The sequence below is a fragment of the Scyliorhinus torazame genome, chromosome 4 (assembly GCF_047496885.1).
Source record: "Scyliorhinus torazame isolate Kashiwa2021f chromosome 4, sScyTor2.1, whole genome shotgun sequence".
Classification (NCBI taxonomy): domain Eukaryota; kingdom Metazoa; phylum Chordata; class Chondrichthyes; order Carcharhiniformes; family Scyliorhinidae; genus Scyliorhinus; species Scyliorhinus torazame.
The window spans coordinates 16,423,768-16,446,069 of record NC_092710.1 but is presented as its reverse complement, the minus strand read 5'-3'; the positions used below and the strand labels follow the sequence as shown (position 1 = coordinate 16,446,069).

The 22,302-nt window shown below is 48.2% G+C and overlaps 1 protein-coding gene across 1 annotated transcript in view; it reads left to right on the top strand.

Annotated features, from left to right (window-relative positions):
* The window catches only part of ftsj3 (FtsJ RNA 2'-O-methyltransferase 3), a 195,758-nt gene that overhangs the window by 143,310 nt on the left and 30,146 nt on the right, over positions 1-22,302 (top strand). The window contains exons 15-20 of the mRNA XM_072498085.1: positions 741-834; positions 1,230-1,356; positions 7,859-7,953; positions 20,008-20,114; positions 21,429-21,608; positions 22,001-22,095. Coding sequence (XP_072354186.1) covers positions 741-834; positions 1,230-1,356; positions 7,859-7,953; positions 20,008-20,114; positions 21,429-21,608; positions 22,001-22,095 — 698 coding nt within the window. The remainder of the gene's footprint in view (positions 1-740; positions 835-1,229; positions 1,357-7,858; positions 7,954-20,007; positions 20,115-21,428; positions 21,609-22,000; positions 22,096-22,302) is intronic.

Genomic DNA, 22,302 nt, shown 5'->3' with positions numbered 1-22,302 from the left:
TCTCTCTCGCTCAATCTCTCTCTGTCTCGCTCAATCTCTCTCTGTCTCTCTCAATCTCTCTCTGTCTCTCTCAATCTCTCTGTCTCTCTCAATCTCTCTCTGTCTCTCTCAATCTCTCTCTGTCTCTCTCAATCTCTCTCTCTCGCTCAATCTCTCTCTCTCGCTCAATCTCTCTCTCTCGCTCAATCTCTCTCTCTCGCTCAATCTCTCTCTCTCGCTCAATCTCTCTCTCTCGCTCAATCTCTCTCTCTCGCTCAATCTCTCTCTCTCGCTCAATCTCTCTCTCTCGCTCAATCTCTCTCTCTCGCTCAATCTCTCTCTCTCGCTCAATCTCTCTCTCTCGCTCAATCTCTCTCTCTCGCTCAATCTCTCTCTCTCGCACAATCTCTCTCTCTCGCTCAATCTCTCTCTCTCTCGCTCAATCTCTCTCTCTCTCTCGCTCAATCTCTCTCTCTCGCTCAATCTCTCTCTCGCTCAATCTCTCTCTCGCTCAATCTCTCTCTGTCTCGCTCAATCTCTCTCTGTCTCTCAATCTCTCTCTGTCTCTCTCAATCTCTCTCTCTCTCTCAATCTCCCTCTCCCCTGCCCCTCCGTCGGCGTGTCTCTTTCTGTCTCGTGTGCATGTCTGTGTGCCTTTGCGTGTTTGTGTCTGCGTGTCTCAGTCTCGGCTCCCGTGTGACTGCTCCCCCTCCCCCTTCTGCTGGCTCCCAGCGGTGTGGTGACCCTCCTTCCTGTTGCAGGACATCTTCGCTTGTCTCGAAGTGGATGGCGACGAGGCCCTGGAGATTAAACAGACAAAGAAGCTGTACACCCAGCAGGGCGGCCTGGTTGCAGGTGAGCGTGGAGTGCGGCCCAGCAGATTCCAACCTGCCACCAGCTTGGCCCCTGGGGACTGGGCGGGGGACTGGCCGCCATTCAGGTCACCGAACCGTTCCCCGCCTCCAGTTAGATTCCAGCTGGAGGAATGTCTCTAACTCTGGAGCCCCCAAGAGCAAGGCTGTGGGGGGGGGGGGCACAATTCCAGGGGTGAGGGGCTTCACAGAACGGGGAGGAGCCGGGGTCATTCTGCTCGGAACAGAGAAGGTTCAGGGGGAGATTGCGGTGTTGTAAATCAGGAAGGGTTTGCCATTGAGGGGGATGTGCCTCCGGTTGCAGCAAGGGTCGGTAACGGGGGGAGGGAGGGGGTGTTACGCAGTCACTTCACGCTGTGGTCCTGTGCTGATTTGTAGACGAGGGTGAAAAGCTGGCCAGCGAAGCCCAGGCGCTCCCCGCCGGGGCGGAGGAGCTGACCAGAGCAGAGGAAGGGACGAATAAAGAAGGCGACGATTCGGACGACGACAGCTCGAGTGATGAAAGGTATGCCTCACAAATATATCACCCCCGCTTTGACAGCTGCTCCGTATCGTTATTTCTGCCCTGCACAGCCCCCCCCCCCCCCCCCCCCCCCACCTACACCACCCCGCCTCTGCGTCTCGCCCCTATCCTTCAGTTCCATTCCGTTCTCGTCTTTATCCAGCTCTCCCCCCCCCCCCCCCCCCCCCCCCAACCACATCAACACGATTCACCACCACCACTCCCTGTGGGAGCGAGTCCCACATTCTCCCCACTCCCTGTGGGAGCGAGTCCCACATTCTCCCCACTCCCTGTGGGAGCGAGTCCCACACTCTCCCCACTCCCTGTGGGAGCGAGTCCCTCATTCTTCCCATTCCCTGTGGGAGCGAGTCCCACACTCTCCCCACACCCCGTGGGAACGAGTCCCACATTCTCCCCACTCCCCGTGGGAGCGAGTCCCACATTCTCTCCACTCCCTGTGGGAGCGAGTCCCACACTCTCCCCACACCCCGTGGGAACGAGTCCCACATTCTCCCCACTCCCCGTGGGAGCGAGTCCCACATTCTCTCCACTCCCTGTGGGAGCGAGTCCCACACTCTCCCCACACCCCGTGGGAGCGAGTCCCACATTCTCCCCCACTCCCTGTGGGAGCGAGTCCCACACTCTCCCCACTCCCTGTGGGAGCGAGTCCCACATTCTCCCCACTCCCTGTGGGAGCGAGTTCCACATTCTCCCCCACTCCCTGTGGGAGCGAGTCCCACATTCTCCCCATTCCCTGTGGGAGTGAGTCCCACATTCTCCCCACTCCCTGTGGGAGCGAGTCCCACACTCTCCCCACTCACTGTGGGAGCGAGTCCCACATTCTCCCCCCTCCCTGTGGGAGCGAGTCCCACATTCTCCCCACTCCCTGTGGGAGCGAGTCCCACATTCGCCCCACTCCCTGTGGAAGCGAGTTCCACATTCGCCCCACTCCCTGTGGGAGTGAGTCCCACATTCTGCCCACTCCCTGCGGGAGCGAGTCCCACTCCAAAACTGTCTAAATCTTTCTGCAGCCTCCCCACCTCCTCCATACTACCTGCCCCTCCACCTATCTTTGTATCATCGGCAAACTTAGCCAGAATGCCCCCAGTCCCGTCATCTAGATCGTTAATATATAAAGAGATCAGCTATGGCCCCAACACTGAACCCCGCGGGACACCACTCGTCACCGGTTGCCATTCCGAAAAAGAACCTTTTATCCCAACTCTCTGCCTTCTGCCTGACAGCCAATCGTCAATCCATGTTAGTACCTTGCCTCGAATACCATGGGCCCTTGTTTTACTCAGCAGTCTCCCGTGAGGCACCTGATCAAAGGCCTTTTGGAAGTCAAGATAGATAACATCCATTGGCTCTCCTTGGTCTAACCTATTTGTTATCTCTTCAAAGAACTCTAACAGGTTTGTCAGGCACGACCTCCCCTTACTAAATCCATGCTGACCTGTCCTAATCCGACCCTGCACTTCCAAGAATTTAGAAATCTCATCCTTAACAATGGATTCTAGAATCTTGCCAACAACCGAGGTTAGGCTAATTGGCCGATAATTTTCCATCTTTTTCCTTGTTCCCTTCTTTAACAGGGGGGTTACAACAGCGATTTTCCAATCCTCTGGGACTTTCCCTGACTCCAGTGACTTTTGAAAGATCATAACTAACGCCTCCACTATTTCTTCAGCTATCTCCTTTAGAACTCTAGGATGTAGCCCATCTGGGCCCGGAGATTTATCAATTTTTAGACCTCTTAGTTTCTTTCGCACTTTCTCCTTTGTGATGGCTACCATATTCAACTCTGCCCCCTGACTCTCCGGAATTGTTGGGATATTACTCATGTCTTCTACTGTGAAGACTGACGCAAAGTACTTATTTAGTTCCTCAGCTATTTCCTTGTCTCCCATCACTAGATTACCAGCGTCATTTTGGAGCGGCCCAATGTCTACTTTTGCCTCCCGTTTGTTTTTAATGTATTTAAAGAAACATTTACTATCATTCCTAATGTTACTGGCTCGCCTACCTTCATATTTGATCCTCTCTTTCCTTATTTCTCTCTTTGTTATCCTCTGTTTGTTTTTGTAGCCTTCCCAATCTTCTGACTTCCCACTACTCTTTGCCACAGAATAGGCTTTCTCTTTTGCTTTGATGCATTCCCTAACTTCCTTTGTCAGCCATGGCTGCCCAATCCCCCCTCTGATAACCTTTCTTTTCTCTGGGATGAACCTCTGTACTGTGTCCTCAATTACTCCCAGAAACTCCTGCCATTGCTGTTTTACTGTCTTTCCCACTAGGCTCTGCTCCCAGTCGATTTTTGTCAGTTCCTCCCTCATGCCCCTGTAGTTACCTTTATTTAACTGTAACACCTTTACATCTGATTCTACCTTCTTTCTTTCAAATTGGAGATTGAATTCTACCATATAATGATCACTGCCTCCTAAGTGTTCCCTTACTTTAAGATCTTTAATCAAGTCTGGCTCATTACATAACACTAAGTCCAGAATGGCCTGTTCCCTCGTGGGCTCCATCACAAGCTGTTCCAAAAAGCCCTCCTGTAAACATTCAATGAATTCCCTTTCCTTGGGTCCACTGGCAGCATTATTTACCCAGTCCACCTGCATATTGAAGTCCCCCATGATCACTGTGACCTTGCCTTTCTGACATTCGCTTTCTATTTCGTGGTACATTTTGTGCCTCCGGTCCTGACCACTGTTAGGAGGCCTGTACATAACTCTCATTATGGTTTTTTTGCCTTTGTGGTTCCTCAACTCTACCCACACAGACTCCACATTATCTGACCCTATGTCGTTTAGTGCTATTGATTTAATTTCATTCCTAATTAACAAGGCAACCCCGCACCCTCTGCCCACCTCTCTGTCTTTTCGATAGGTTGTGAATCCCTGGATGTTTAAATGCCAGTCCTGAACCCCCTACAACCATGTCTCTGTGATGCCTACCACATCATACCTGCCAGTCACAATCTGGGCCACAAGCTCATCTACCTTGTTCCGTACCCTCCGCGCATTTAAATATAGCACCTTTAATTCTCTATTGACCGTCCCTTTTTGTTTTCTTAGTGTGGTGGACCTTCGTTTAGTGAGCCTTTCCATACACTGTGTCATATTTTGTGGGATGGGGACTATCGTAACCTCTCCTGAGTTTTGTCTTTTCGTGCTTTTTTGTATTCCTAAGCAGCTACGCTTCCCACTGACCGGAACTGTGCACAGCGACTCCCAGTGTGATACAGAGACAGGAACTGTGCACAGTTACTCCCAGTGTGATACGGAGACAGGAACTGTGCACAGTGTCTCCCAGTGTGATACAGAGACCGGAACTGTGCACAGTGACTCCCAGTGTGATACGGAGACAGGAACTGTGCACAGTGTCTCCCAGTGTGATACAGAGATCGGAACTGTGCACAGTGACTCCCAATGTGATACAGAGACCAGAACTGTACACAGTGACTCCCAGTGTGATACAGAGACAGGAACTGTGCACAGTAACTCCCAGTGTGATACAGAGACAGGAACTGTGCACAGTAACTCCCAGTGTGATACAGAGACCGGAACTGTGCACAGTAACTCCCAGTGTGATACAGAGACAGGAACTGTGCACAGCGACCCCCAGTGTGATACAGAGACAGGAACTGTGCACAGTGACTCCCAGTGTGATACAGAGACCGGAACTGTGCACAGTAACTCCCAGTGTGATACAGAGACCGGAACTCTGCACAGTAACTCCCAGTGTGATACAGAGACGGAAATGTGCACAGCGACCCCCAGTGTGATACAGAGACCGGAACTGTGCACAGTGACTCCCAGTGTGATACAGAGACAGGAACTGTGCACAGTGACTCCCAGTGTGATACAGAGACAGGAACTGTGCACAGTGACTCCCAGTGTGATACAGAGACCGGAACTCTGCACAGTAACTCCCAGTGTGATACAGAGACCGGAACTGTGCACAGTGACTCCCAGTGTGATACAGAGACAGGAACTGTGCACAGTGACTCCCAGTGTGATACAGAGACCGGAACTGTGCACAGTAACTCCCAGTGTGATACAGAGACCGGAACTGTGCACAGTGACTCCCAGTGTGATACAGCGACCGGAACTGTGCACAGTAACTCCCAGTGTGATACAGAGACCGGAACTGTGCACAGTGACTCCCAGTGTGATACAGAGACAGGAACTGTGCACAGTGACTCCCAGTGTGATACAGAGACAGGAACTGTGCACAGTGACTCCCAGTGTGATACAGAGACCGGAACTGTGCACAGTAACTCCCAGTGTGAATAAGAGACCGGAACTGTGCACAGTGACTCCCAGTGTGATACAGCGACCGGAACTGTGCACAGTAACTCCCAGTGTGATACAGAGACCGGAACTGTGCACAGTGACTCCCAGTGTGATACAGAGACCGGAACTGTGCACAGTGATTCCCAGTGTGATACGGAGACCGGAACTGTGCACAGTGACTCCCAGTGTGATACGGAGACAGGAACTGTGCACAGAGACTCCCAGTGTGATACAGAGACAGGAACTGTGCACAGTGACTCCCAGTGTGATAAAGAGACAGGAACTGTGCACAGTGACTCCCAGTGTGATACAGAGACAGGAACTGTGCACAGTGACTCCCAGTGTGATACAGAGACAGGAACTGGGCACAGTGACTCCCAGTGTGATACAGAGACCGGAACTGTGCACAGTGACTCCCTGTGGGATACAGCGACCGGAACTGTGCACAGTGACTCCCAGTGTGATAGAGAGACCGGAACTGTGCACAGAGACTCCCAGAGTGATACAGAGACAGGAACTGTGCACAGTGACTCCCAGTGTGATACAGAGTCAGGAACTGTGCACAGTGACTCCCAGTGTGATACAGAGACAGGCACTGTGCACAGTGACTCCCAGTGTGATACAGAGACCGGAACTGTGCACAGAGACTCCCAGTGTGATACAGAGACCGGAACTGTGCACAGTGACTCCCAGTGTGATACAGAGACAGGAACTGTGCACAGTGACTCCCAGTGTGATACAGAGACAGGAACTGTGCACAGTGACTCACAGTGCGATACGGAGACAGGAACTGTGCACAGTGACTCCCAGTGTGATACAGAGACCGGAACTGTGCACAGTAACTCCCAGTGTGATACAGAGACCGGAACTGTGCACAGTGACTCCCAGTGTGATACAGAGACAGGAACTGTGCACAGTGACTCCCAGTGTGATACAGAGACCGGAACTGTGCAGAGTGACTCCCAGTGTGATACAGCGACCGGAACTGAGCACAGTGACTCCCAGTGTGATACAGAGTCAGGAACAGTGCACCGTAACTCCCAGTGTGATACAGAGACAGGAACTGTGCACAGTGACTCCCAGTGTGATACGGAGACCGGAACTGTGCACAGTGACTCCCAGTGTGATACGGAGACAGGAACTGTGCACAGTGACTCCCAGTGTGATACAGAGAACGGAACTGTGCACAGTGACTCCCAGTGTGATACAGAGACCGGAACTGTGCACAGTGACTCCCAGTGTGATACGGAGACAGGAACTGTGCACAGTGACTCCCAGTGTGATACAGAGACAGGAACTGTGAACAGTGACTCCCAGTGTGATACAGAGACCGGAACTGTACACAGTGACTCCCAGTGTGATACGGAGACCAGAACTGTGCACAGTTACTCCCAGTGTGAACTGGGTATAAAGCCGGGGACACACTGTCAGGGTAATGTTGAGGGAGCTCCACACTGTATCTAACCCGTGCTGTACCTGTCCTGGGAGAGCTCGATGCTGACGCTGGGTATAAAGTGGGGGACACACAGTCAGGGTAATGTAGAGGGAGCTCTACACTGTATCTAACCCGTGCTGTACCTGTCCTGGGAGAGCTCGATGCTGACACTGGGTATAAAGTGGGGGGGACACTGTCAGGGTAATGTAGAGGGAGCTCTACACTGTATCTAACCCGTGCTGTACCTGTCCTGGGAGCGCTCGATGCTGACACTAGGTATAAAGTGGGGGACACACAGTCAGGGTAATGTAGAGGGAGCTCTACACTGTATCTAACCCGTGCTGTACCTGTCCTGGGAGAGCTCGATGCTGACACTGGGTATAATGTGGGGGACACACTGTCAGGGTAATGTAGTGGGAGCTCTACACTGTATCTAACCCGTGCTGTACCTGTCCTGGGAGAGCTCGATGCTGACACTGGGTATAAAGTGGGGGACACAGTCAGGGTAATGTAGAGGGAGCTCTACACTGTATCTAACCCGTGCTGTACCTGTCCTGGGAGAACGCGATGCTGACACTGGGTATAAAGTGGGGGGGTTACCCACTGTCAGGGTAATGTAGAGGGAGCTCTACACTGTATCTAACCCGTGCTGTACCTGTCCTGGGAGAGCTCGATGCTGACACTGGGTATAAAGTGGGGACACACTGTCAGGGTAATGTAGAGGGAGCTCTACACTGTATCTAACCCGTGCTGTACCATTTCTACTCAGTGATATTCGGGAAATGAAACAAATCGGAAACCAAGAAAACACAAAAACACTGGAAGAAAACGACACTTTTGAGGTGGTTAATTTGGCGAAGTCATGTAAGTGAGACGGGGAGGATGGAATTATAACATACAGAGCGATACTCAAAACGCAGAGCTTGTAGCACTTTGTCCTGAACCCCTCGATTAGATTCCAGCCTGTAACTCACTCCGGGGTATCTTGTTATTCTATATATAAACCGCCCTGAACCCCTCGATTAGATTCCAGTCTGTAACTCTCTCCCGGGTATCTGTTATTCTATATATAAACCACCCCGAACCCCTCGATTAGATTCCAGTCTGTAACTCACTCCGGGGTATCTGTTATTCTATATATAAACCACCCTGAACCCCTCGATTAGATTCCAGTCTGTAACTCACTCCCGGGTATCTGTTATTCTGTATATAAACCAGCCCGAACCCCTCTATTAGATTCCAGTCTGTAACTCACTCCCGGGTATCTGTTATTCTATATATAAACCACCCCGAACCCCTCGATTAGATTCCAGTCTGTAACTCACTCCGGGGTACCTGTTAGTCTGTATATAAATCACCCTGAACCCCTCGATTAGATTCCAGTCTGTAACTCACTCCCGGGTATCTATTATTCTGTATATAAACCACCCCGAACCCCTCGATTAGATTCCAGTCTGTAACTCACTCCCGGGTATCTGTTATTCTATACATAAACCACCCCGAACCCCTCGATTAGATTCCAGTCTGTAACTCACTCCCGGGTATCTGTTATTCTATACATAAACCACCCCGACCCACTCGATTAGATTCCAGTCTGTAACTCACTCCCGGGTATCTGTTATTCTATATATAAACCACCCCGAACCCCTCGATTAGATTCCAGTCTGTAACTCACTCCCGGGTATCTGTTATTCTGTATATAAACCACCCCGAACCCCTCGATTAGATTCCAGTCTATAACTCACTCCCGGGTACCTGTTGTTCTATATATAAACGACCCCGAACCCCTCGATTAGATTCCAGTCTGTAACTCACTCCCGGGTATCTGTTATTCTATATATAAACCACCCCGAAACCCTCGATTCGATTCCAGTCTGTAACTCACTCCCGGGTATCTGTTATTCTATATATAAACCACCCTGAACCCCTCGATTAGATTCCAGTATATAACTCACTCCCGGGTATCTGTTATTCTATATATAAACCACCCTGAACCCCTCGATTAGATTCCAGTCTGTAACTCACTCCCGGGTATCTGTTATTCCAAATATAAACCACCCTGAACCCCTCGATTAGATTCCAGTATATAACTCACTCCCGGGTATCTGTTCTTCTATATATAAAACACCCTGAACCCCTCGATTAGATTCCAGTCTGTAACTCACTCCCGGGAATCTGTTATTCTATATATAAACCACCCCGAAACCCTCGATTAGATTCCAGTCTGTAACTCACTCCCGGGTATCTGTTATTCAATACATAAACCACCCCGAACCCCTCGATTAGATTCCAGTCTGTAACTCACTCCCGGGTATCTGTTATTCTATACATAAACCACCCCGACCCACTCGATTAGATTCCAGTCTGTAACTCACTCCCGGGTATCTGTTATTCTATATATAAACCACCCCGAACCCCTCGATTAGATTCCAGTCTGTAACTCACTCCCGGGTATCTGTTATTCTGTATATAAACCACCCCGAACCCCTCGATTAGATTCCAATCTATAACTCACTCCCGGGTACCTGTTGTTCTATATATAATCCACCCCGAACCCCTCGATTAGATTCCAGTCTGTAACTCGCTCCCGGTTATCTGTTATTCTATATATAAACCACCCCGAACCGTTTGATTAGATTCCAGTCTGTAACTCACCCCCAGGTATCTGTTATTCTATATATAAACCACCCCGAACACCTCGATTAGATTCCAGTCTGTAACTCACTCCCGGGTATCTGTTATTCTATATATAATCCACCCCGAACCCCTCGATTAGATTCCAGTCTGTAACTCGCTCCCGGGTATCTGATATTCTATATATAAACCACCCCGAGCCCCTCGATTAGATTCCAGTCTGTAACTCACTCCCGGGTATCTGTTATTCTGTATATAAACCACCCCGAACCCCTCGATTAGATTCCAGTCTATAACTCACTCCCGGGTACCTGTTGTTCTATATATAATCCACCCCGAACCCCTCGATTAGATTCCAGTCTGTAACTCGCTCCCGGTTATCTGTTATTCTATATATAAACCACCCCGAACCGTTTGATTAGATTCCAGTCTGTAACTCACCCCCAGGTATCTGTTATTCTATATATAATCCACCCCGAAACCCTCGATTAGATTCCAGTCTGTAACTCGCTCCCGGGTATCTGATATTCTATATATAAACCACCCCGAGCCCCTCGATTAGATTCCAGTCTGTAACTCACTCCCGGGTATCTGTTATTCTATATGTAAACCACCCCGAACCTCTCGAATAGATTCCAGTCTGTAACTCGCTCCCTGGTATCTGATATTCTATATATAAACCACCCCGAACCCCTCGATTAGATTCTAGTCTGTAACTCACTCCCGGGTATCTGTTATTCTATATATAATCCACCCCGAACCCCTCGATTAGATTCCAGTCTGTAACTCGCTCCCGGATATCTGTTATTCTATATATAATCCACCCCGAAACCCTCGATTAGATTCCAGTCTGTAACTCGCTCCCGGGTATCTGATATTCTATATATAAACCACCCCGAGCCCCTCGATTAGATTCCAGTCTGTAACTCACTCCCGGGTATCTGTTATTCTGTATATAAACCACACTGAAACCCTCGATTAGATTCCAGTCTGTAACTCAGTCCCGGGTGTCTGTTATTCTATATATAAACCATCCCGAACCCCTCGATTAGATTCCAGTCTGTAACTCACTCCCGGGTATCTGTTATTCTATATATTAACCACCCCGAACCCCTCGATTAGATTCCAGTCTGTAACTCACTCCCGTGTATCTGTTATTCTGTGTATAAACCACCCCGAACCCCTCGATTAGAATCCAGTCTGTAACTCACTCCCGGGTATCTGTTATTCTATACATAAACCACCCTGAACCCCTCGATTAGATTCCAGTCTGCAACTCACTCCCGGGTATCTGTTATTCTATACATAAACCACCCCAAACCCCTCGATTAGATTCCAGTCTGTAACTCACTCCCGGGTATCTGTTATTCTATATGTAAACCACCCCGAACCTCTCGATTAGATTCCAGTCTGTAACTCGCTCCCTGGTATCTGATATTCTATATATAAACCACCCCGAACCCCTCGATTAGATTCCAGTCTGTAACTCACTCCCGGGTATCTGTTATTCTATATATAAACCACCCCGAACACCTCGATTAGATTCCAGTCTGTAACTCACTCCTGGGTATCTGTTATTCTATATATAATCCACCCCGAACCCCTCGATTAGATTCCAGTCTGTAACTCACTCCCGGGTATCTGTTATTCTCTAGTTAAACCACCCCGAACCCCTCGATTAGATTCCAGTCTGTAACTCACTCCCGGGTATCTGTTATTCTATATATAAACCACCCTGAACCCCTCGATTAGATTCCAGTCTGTAACTCACTCCCGGGTATCTGTTATTCTATATATAAACCACCCCGAAACCCTCGATTCGATTCCAGTCTGTAACCCACTCCCGGGTATCTGTTATTCTATATATAAAGCACCCTGAACCCCTCGATTAGATTCCAGTATATAACTCACTCCTGGGTATCTGTTATTCTATATATAAACCACCCTGAACCCCTCGATTAGATTCCAGTCTGTAACTCACTCCCGGGTATCTGTTATTCTATACATAAACCACCCCGACCCACTCGATTAGATTCCAGTCTGTAACTCACTCCCGGGTATCTGTTATTCTATATATAAACCACCCCGAACCCCTCGATTAGATTCCAGTCTGTAACTCACTCCCGGGTATCTGTTATTCTGTATATAAACCACCCCGAACCCCTCGATTAGATTCCAGTCTATAACTCACTCCCGGGTACCTGTTGTTCTATATATAATCCACCCCGAACCCCTCGATTAGATTCCAGTCTGTAACTCGCTCCCGGTTATCTGTTATTCTATATATAAACCACCCCGAACCGTTTGATTAGATTCCAGTCTGTAACTCACCCCCAGGTATCTGTTATTCTATATATAAACCACCCCGAACACCTCGATTAGATTCCAGTCTGTAACTCACTCCCGGGTATCTGTTATTCTATATATAATCCACCCCGAAACCCTCGATTAGATTCCAGTCTGTAACTCGCTCCCGGGTATCTGATATTCTATATATAAACCACCCCGAGCCCCTCGATTAGATTCCAGTCTGTAACTCACTCCCGGGTATCTGTTATTCTATATGTAAACCACCCCGAACCTCTCGAATAGATTCCAGTCTGTAACTCGCTCCCTGGTATCTGATATTCTATATATAAACCACCCCGAACCCCTCGATTAGATTCTAGTCTGTAACTCACTCCCGGGTATCTGTTATTCTATATATAATCCACCCCGAACCCCTCGATTAGATTCCAGTCTGTAACTCGCTCCCGGATATCTGTTATTCTATATATAATCCACCCCGAACCCCTCGATTAGATTCCAGTCTGTAACTCGCTCCCGGGTATCTGATATTCTATATATAAACCACCCCGAGCCCCTCGATTAGATTCCAGTCTGTAACTCACTCCCGGGTATCTGTTATTCTGTATATAAACCACACTGAAACCCTCGATTAGATTCCAGTCTGTAACTCAGTCCCGGGTGTCTGTTATTCTATATATAAACCATCCCGAACCCCTCGATTAGATTCCAGTCTGTAACTCACTCCCGGTTATCTGTTATTCTATATATTAACCACCCCGAACCCCTCGATTAGATTCCAGTCTGTAACTCACTCCCGTGTATCTGTTATTCTGTGTATAAACCACCCCGAACCCCTCGATTAGAATCCAGTCTGTAACTCACTCCCGGGTATCTGTTATTCTATACATAAACCACCCTGAACCCCTCGATTAGATTCCAGTCTGCAACTCACTCCCGGGTATCTGTTATTCTATACATAAACCACCCCAAACCCCTCGATTAGATTCCAGTCTGTAACTCACTCCCGGGTATCTGTTATTCTATATGTAAACCACCCCGAACCTCTCGATTAGATTCCAGTCTGTAACTCGCTCCCTGGTATCTGATATTCTATATATAAACCACCCCGAACCCCTCGATTAGATTCCAGTCTGTAACTCACTCCCGGGTATCTGTTATTCTATATATAAACCACCCCGAACACCTCGATTAGATTCCAGTCTGTAACTCACTCCTGGGTATCTGTTATTCTATATATAATCCACCCCGAACCCCTCGATTAGATTCCAGTCTGTAACTCGCTCCCGGGTATCTGATATTCTATATATAAACCACCCTGAGCCCCTCGATTAGATTCCAGTCTGTAACTCACTCCCGGGTATCTGTTATTCTATATGTAAACCACCCCGAACCTCTCGATTAGATTCCAGTCTGTAACTCGCTCCCTGGTATCTAATATTCTATATATAAACCACCCCGAACCCCTCAATTAGACTCCAGTCTGTAACTCACTCCCGGGTATCTGTTATTCTATGTATAAACTATCCTGAATCCCTCGATTAGATTCCAGTCTGTAACTCACTCCCGGGTATCTGTTATTCTATATATAAACCACACTGAAACCCTCGATTCGATTCCAGTCTGTAACTCACTCCCGGGCATCTGTTATTTTATATATAAACCACCCCAAACGCCTCGTTTAGATTCCAGTCTGTAACTCACTCCCGTGTCTCTGTTATTCTATATATAAACCACCCCGAACCCCTCGATTAGATTCCAGTCTGTAACTCCCTCCCGGGCATCTGTTATTCTAAATATAAACCACCCCGCACCCCTCGATTAGATTCCAGTCTGTAACTCACTCCCGGGTATCTGTTATTCTATAGATAAACCACCCCGAGCCCCTCGATTAAATTCCAGCCTGTACTCACTCCCGGGTATCTGTTATTCTATATATAAACCACCCTGAACCCCTCGATTAGATTCCAGTCTGTAACTCACTCCTGGGTATCTGTTATTCTATATATAAACCACCCCGAACCCCTCGATTAGATTCCAGTCTGTAACTCACTCCTGGGTATCTGTTATTCTATATATAAACCACCCTGAACCCCTCGATTAGATTCCAGTCTGTAACTCACTCCCGGGTATCTGTTATTCTATATATAAACCATCCCGAACCCCTTGATTAGATTCCAGTCTGAAACTCACTCCCGGGTATCTGTTATTCTATATATAATCCACCCCGAACCCCTCGATTAGATTCCAGTCTGTAACTCGCTCCCGGGTATCTGATATTCTGTATATAAACCACCCCGAACCCCTCGATTAGATTCCAGTCTGTAACTCGCTCCCGGGTATCTGTTATTCTATATATAATCCACCCCGAACCCCTCGATTAGATTCCAGTCTGTAACTCGCTCCCGGATATCTGTTATTCTATATATAAACCACCCCGAACCGTTTGATTAGATTCCAGTCTGTAACTCACCCCCAGGTATCTGTTATTCTATATATAAACCACCCTGAACCCCTCGATTAGATTCCAGTCTGTAACTCACTCCCGGGTATCTGTTATTCTATATATAAACTACCCCGAACCCCTCGATTAGATTCCAGTCAGTAACTCACTCCCGGGTATCTGTTATTCTATATATAAACCACCCTGAACTCCTCGATTAGATTCCAGTCTGTAACTCACTCCCGGGTATCTGTTATTCTATATATAAACCACCCATAACCCCTCGATTAGATTCCAGTCTGTAACTCACTCCCGGGCATCTGTTATTCTATATATAAACCGCCCCGAACATCTCGATTAGATTCCAGACTAACTATCGCCCGGGTATCTGTTATTCTATATATAAACCACCCCGAACCCCTCGATTAGATTCCAGTCTGTAACTCACTCCCAGGTATCTGTTATTCTATATATAAACCACCCCGAACACCTTGATTAGATTCCAGTCTGTAACTCACTCCCGGGTACCTGTTATTCTATAGATAAACCACCCCGAACCCCTCGATTAGATTCCAGTCTGTAACTCACTCCCGGTTATCTGTTATTCTGTATATAAACCACCACGAACCTCTCGATTAGATTCCAGTCTGTAACTCGCTCCCTGGTATCTGATATTCTATATATAAACCACCCCGAACCCCTCGATTAGATTCCAGTCTGTAACTCACTCCCGGGTATCTGTTATTCTCTAGTTAAACCACCCCGAACCCCTCGATTAGATTCCAGTCTGTAACTCACTCCCGGGTATCTGTTATTCTATATATAAACCACCCTGAACCCCTCGATTAGATTCCAGTCTGTAACTCACTCCCGGGTATCTGTTATTCTATATATAAACCACCCCGAAACCCTCGATTCGATTCCAGTCTGTAACCCACTCCCGGGTATCTGTTATTCTATATATAAAGCACCCTGAACCCCTCGATTAGATTCCAGTATATAACTCACTCCTGGGTATCTGTTATTCTATATATAAACCACCCTGAACCCCTCGATTAGATTCCAGTCTGTAACTCACTCCCGGGTATCTGTTATTCTATACATAAACCACCCCGACCCACTCGATTAGATTCCAGTCTGTAACTCACTCCCGGGTATCTGTTATTCTATATATAAACCACCCCGAACCCCTCGATTAGATTCCAGTCTGTAACTCACTCCCGGGTATCTGTTATTCTGTATATAAACCACCCCGAACCCCTCGATTAGATTCCAGTCTATAACTCACTCCCGGGTACCTGTTGTTCTATATATAATCCACCCCGAACCCCTCGATTAGATTCCAGTCTGTAACTCGCTCCCGGTTATCTGTTATTCTATATATAAACCACCCCGAACCGTTTGATTAGATTCCAGTCTGTAACTCACCCCCAGGTATCTGTTATTCTATATATAAACCACCCCGAACACCTCGATTAGATTCCAGTCTGTAACTCACTCCCGGGTATCTGTTATTCTATATATAATCCACCCCGAAACCCTCGATTAGATTCCAGTCTGTAACTCGCTCCCGGGTATCTGATATTCTATATATAAACCACCCCGAGCCCCTCGATTAGATTCCAGTCTGTAACTCACTCCCGGGTATCTGTTATTCTATATGTAAACCACCCCGAACCTCTCGAATAGATTCCAGTCTGTAACTCGCTCCCTGGTATCTGATATTCTATATATAAACCACCCCGAACCCCTCGATTAGATTCTAGTCTGTAACTCACTCCCGGGTATCTGTTATTCTATATATAATCCACCCCGAACCCCTCGATTAGATTCCAGTCTGTAACTCGCTCCCGGATATCTGTTATTCTATATATAATCCACCCCGAACCCCTCGATTAGATTCCAGTCTGTAACTCGCTCCCGGGTATCTGATATTCTATATATAAACCACCCCGAGCCCCTCGATTAGATTCCAGTCTGTAACTCACTCCCGGGTATCTGTTATTCTGTATATAAACCACACTGAAACCCTCGATTAGATTCCAGTCTGTAACTCAGTCCCGGGTGTCTGTTATTCTATATATAAACCATCCCGAACCCCTCGATTAGATTCCAGTCTGTAACTCACTCCCGGTTATCTGTTATTCTATATATTAACCACCCCGAACCCCTCGATTAGATTCCAGTCTGTAACTCACTCCCGTGTATCTGTTATTCTGTGTATAAACCACCCCGAACCCCTCGATTAGAATCCAGTCTGTAACTCACTCCCGGGTATCTGTTATTCTATACATAAACCACCCTGAACCCCTCGATTAGATTCCAGTCTGCAACTCACTCCCGGGTATCTGTTATTCTATACATAAACCACCCCAAACCCCTCGATTAGATTCCAGTCTGTAACTCACTCCCGGGTATCTGTTATTCTATATGTAAACCACCCCGAACCTCTCGATTAGATTCCAGTCTGTAACTCGCTCCCTGGTATCTGATATTCTATATATAAACCACCCCGAACCCCTCGATTAGATTCCAGTCTGTAACTCACTCCCGGGTATCTGTTATTCTATATATAAACCACCCCGAACACCTCGATTAGATTCCAGTCTGTAACTCACTCCTGGGTATCTGTTATTCTATATATAATCCACCCCGAACCCCTCGATTAGATTCCAGTCTGTAACTCGCTCCCGGGTATCTGATATTCTATATATAAACCACCCTGAGCCCCTCGATTAGATTCCAGTCTGTAACTCACTCCCGGGTATCTGTTATTCTATATGTAAACCACCCCGAACCTCTCGATTAGATTCCAGTCTGTAACTCGCTCCCTGGTATCTAATATTCTATATATAAACCACCCCGAACCCCTCAATTAGACTCCAGTCTGTAACTCACTCCCGGGTATCTGTTATTCTATGTATAAACTATCCTGAATCCCTCGATTAGATTCCAGTCTGTAACTCACTCCCGGGTATCTGTTATTCTATATATAAACCACACTGAAACCCTCGATTCGATTCCAGTCTGTAACTCACTCCCGGGCATCTGTTATTTTATATATAAACCACCCCAAACGCCTCGTTTAGATTCCAGTCTGTAACTCACTCCCGTGTCTCTGTTATTCTATATATAAACCACCCCGAACCCCTCGATTAGATTCCAGTCTGTAACTCCCTCCCGGGCATCTGTTATTCTAAATATAAACCACCCCGCACCCCTCGATTAGATTCCAGTCTGTAACTCACTCCCGGGTATCTGTTATTCTATAGATAAACCACCCCGAGCCCCTCGATTAAATTCCAGCCTGTACTCACTCCCGGGTATCTGTTATTCTATATATAAACCACCCTGAACCCCTCGATTAGATTCCAGTCTGTAACTCACTCCTGGGTATCTGTTATTCTATATATAAACCACCCCGAACCCCTCGATTAGATTCCAGTCTGTAACTCACTCCTGGGTATCTGTTATTCTATATATAAACCACCCTGAACCCCTCGATTAGATTCCAGTCTGTAACTCACTCCCGGGTATCTGTTATTCTATATATAAACCATCCCGAACCCCTTGATTAGATTCCAGTCTGAAACTCACTCCCGGGTATCTGTTATTCTATATATAATCCACCCCGAACCCCTCGATTAGATTCCAGTCTGTAACTCGCTCCCGGGTATCTGATATTCTGTATATAAACCACCCCGAACCCCTCGATTAGATTCCAGTCTGTAACTCGCTCCCGGGTATCTGTTATTCTATATATAATCCACCCCGAACCCCTCGATTAGATTCCAGTCTGTAACTCGCTCCCGGATATCTGTTATTCTATATATAAACCACCCCGAACCGTTTGATTAGATTCCAGTCTGTAACTCACCCCCAGGTATCTGTTATTCTATATATAAACCACCCTGAACCCCTCGATTAGATTCCAGTCTGTAACTCACTCCCGGGTATCTGTTATTCTATATATAAACTACCCCGAACCCCTCGATTAGATTCCAGTCAGTAACTCACTCCCGGGTATCTGTTATTCTATATATAAACCACCCTGAACTCCTCGATTAGATTCCAGTCTGTAACTCACTCCCGGGTATCTGTTATTCTATATATAAACCACCCATAACCCCTCGATTAGATTCCAGTCTGTAACTCACTCCCGGGCATCTGTTATTCTATATATAAACCGCCCCGAACATCTCGATTAGATTCCAGACTAACTATCGCCCGGGTATCTGTTATTCTATATATAAACCACCCCGAACCCCTCGATTAGATTCCAGTCTGTAACTCACTCCCAGGTATCTGTTATTCTATATATAAACCACCCCGAACACCTTGATTAGATTCCAGTCTGTAACTCACTCCCGGGTACCTGTTATTCTATAGATAAACCACCCCGAACCCCTCGATTAGATTCCAGTCTGTAACTCACTCCCGGTTATCTGTTATTCTGTATATAAACCACCACGAACCACTCGATTAGATTCTAGTCTGAAACTCACTCCTGGGTATATGTTATTCTATATATAAACCATCCTGAACCCCTCGATTAGATTCCAGTCGGTAACTCACTCCCGGGTACCTGTTATTCTATAGATAAACCACCCCGAACCCCTCGATTAGATTCCAGTCTGTAACTCACTCCCGGGTATCTGTTATTCTATATATAAACCACCCCGAACCCCTCTATTAGATCCCAGTCTGTAACTCACTCCCGGGTATCTGTTATTCTATATAAAAACCACCCCGAACCCCTCGATTAGATTCCAGTCTGTAACTCACTCCCAGGTATCTGTTATTCTATATATAAACCACCCCGAACCCCCGATTAGATTCCAGTCTGTAACTCACTCCCAGGTATCTGTTATTCTATATATAAACCACCCCGAACCCTCGATTAGATTCCAGTCTGTAACTCACTCCCAGGTATCTGTTATTTTATATATAAACCACCCCGAACCCCTCGATTGGATTCCAGTCTGTAACTCACTCCCGGGTATCTGCTATTCTATATATAAACCACCCTGAACCCCTCGATTAGATTCCAGTCTGTAACTCACTCCCGGGTATCTGTTATTCTATATATAAACCACCCCGAACATCTCGATTAGATTCCAGACTAACTATCGCCCGGGTATCTGTTATTCTATATATAAACCACCCCGAACCCCTCGATTAGATTCCAGTCTGTAACTCGCTCCTGGATATCTGTTATTCTATATATAAACCACCCCGAACCCCTCTAATAGATTCCAGTCTGTGACTCACTCCCGGGTATCTGTTATTCTATATATAAACCACCCCGAACCCCTCGATTAGATTCCAGTCTGTAACTCACTCCCGGGTATCTGTTATTCTATATATAAACCACCCTGAACTCCTCGATTAGATTCCAGTCTGTAACTCACTCCCAGGTATCTGTTATTCTATAGATAAACCACCCCGACCACCTTGATTAGATTCCAGTCTGTAACTCACTCCCGGGTATCTGATATTCTATGATGGGTGACAGATGGTCATTTTTGTTACAGTGCGAAAAGCCCAGGTTTTGGACCCAGAAGGACTTGCATTGGGAGCCTCAATTGCAACGTCAAAGAAGAGAACTCGGGACCTCATTGACGACTCATTCAACAGGTACCTGTAACCTCTTGTTCTTTGTTGTACAGCTCAGAATCCTTGCTTCTTAATGTCCATGAGCCACTGGCCTCCAACACCAGGAGCTAAGAGGTTTCAGACTTCACATCCTCTTCAAAAATGGTTCTGCTCCTCAAAGAATGCCCTCCCTGACTCCGTAACCTCCTGAGAGGGTCAGTACTGAGGGAGTGCTGCACTGTCAGAGGGTCAGTACTGAGGGAGTGCCGCACTGTCAGAAGGTCAGTACTGAGGGAGTGCTGCACTGTCAGAAGGTCAGTACTGAGGGGGTGCCGTACTGAGGGTTTGCCGCACTGTCAGATGGTCAGTACTGAGGGAGTGCCACACTGTCAGAGGGTCAGTACTGAGGGAGAGCCGCACTGTCAGAGGGTCAGTACTGAGGGAGTGCTGCACTGTCAGAGGGTCAGTACTGAGGGAGTGCTGCACTGTCAGAGGGCCAGTACTGAGGGAGTGCTGCACTGTCAGAGGGCCAGTACTGAGGGACTGCCGCGCTGTCAGAGGGTCAGTACTGAGGGAGTGCTGCACTGTCAGAGGGTCAGTACTGAGGGAGTGCTGCACTGTCGGAGGGTCAGTACTGAGGGAGCGCTGCACTGTCAGAGGGTCAGTACTGAGGGAGTGCCGCACTGTCAGAGGGTCAGTACTGAGGGTGTTCCGCACTGTCAGAGGGTCAGTTCTGAGGGAGTTCCACACTGTCAGAGGGTCAGTACTGAGGGAGTGCTGCACTGTCAGAGGGTATGTACTGAGGGAGTGCAGCACTGTCAGAGGGTCAGTACTGAGGGAGTGCCGCACTGTCATAGGGTCAGTACTGAGTGAGTGCTGCACTGTCAGAGGGTCAGTACTGAGGGAGAGCTGCACTGACAGTGGGTCAGTACTGAGGGAGTGCTGCACTGTCAGAGGGTCAGTACTGAGGGAGTGCTGCACTGTCAGTGGGTCAGTACTGAGGGAGAGTTGCCCTGTCAGAGGGTCAGTACTGAGGGAGTGCTGCACTGTCAGAGGGTCAGTACTGAGGGAGTGCTGCACTGTCAGAGGGTCAGTACTGAGGGAGTGCTGCACTGTCAGAGGGTCAGTACTGAGGGAGTGCTGCACTGTCAGAGGGTCAGTACTGAGGGAGTGCAGCACTGTCAGAGGGTCAGTACTGATGGAGAGCCGCACTATCAGAGGGTCAGTACTGAGGGAGTGATGCACTGTCAGAGGGTCAGTACTGAGGGAGTGCCGCACTGTCAGAGGGTCAGTACTGAGGGAGAGCCGCACTGCTACGTCACTCTGACCTCTCCCCTTCCCTCCTTCCCCGCCAAGGTACACATTTGACGAGGACCAGGACCAGCTGCCCGATTGGTTTGTGGACAACGATCAGAAGTATCGGCGGAGGCCGGCGCCCTTTGACCCCGCCATGGCGGCTGAGTTCCGGCAGCGATGGAGAGTGATTAACGCCCGACCCATCAAGAAAATCGCAGAGGCCAAAGCTCGCAAGAAGCGGAGGGTATGTTGGAGCGGTGGAGGACACGAACGGTCGGAGGCGGTGAAGTGGTGATCAGGGCAAGGGGAGAGGGACAGTATCGTCCCAGAGGACGAAGGGTCGGTCCACTTTGACCCCGGCCGGGCAGGGGCGCTTTGTATCGTCCCGAAACGAGGGCGTCCTGTTTTGTCTTGGGAGGCGGGGTGTCTCCGACAGGCGGAGGTGGGCAGTGGGAAGTGTGATTGTTGGCTGCGTTCTTTCAGTGAGGGACGGCCAGTCTTCGGCCTGTCTGATGTGGGGTAGCGGAGGAATGGGTGGTCCCTATTGTACCTCGGAGCTATGCACAGTCTGCATTCGGCCTCCATTACTGGGAAGGTGTTGGACTGAAATCTCTCCCTCGACCTCCCTCTCCGCAGCAACTCAAGAAGATGGAGCAGGCGAAGAAGAAGGCCGAGGCTGTGGTCAACACGGTCGATATCTCGGAGCGTGAGAAGATGGCCCAGATGAAGAGGTAACGTGTTGTCAATCTGACTGACTGACCCCTCGATAGTGCGGCCCTGTCACTGTCACTGACTGACCCCTCGATAGTGCGGCCCTGTCTCTGTGTCACTGACTGACTGACCCCTCGATAGTGCGGCCCTGTCACTGTGTCACTGACTGACTGACCCCTCGATAGTGCGGCCCTGTCACTGTGTCACTGACTGACCCTCGATAGTGC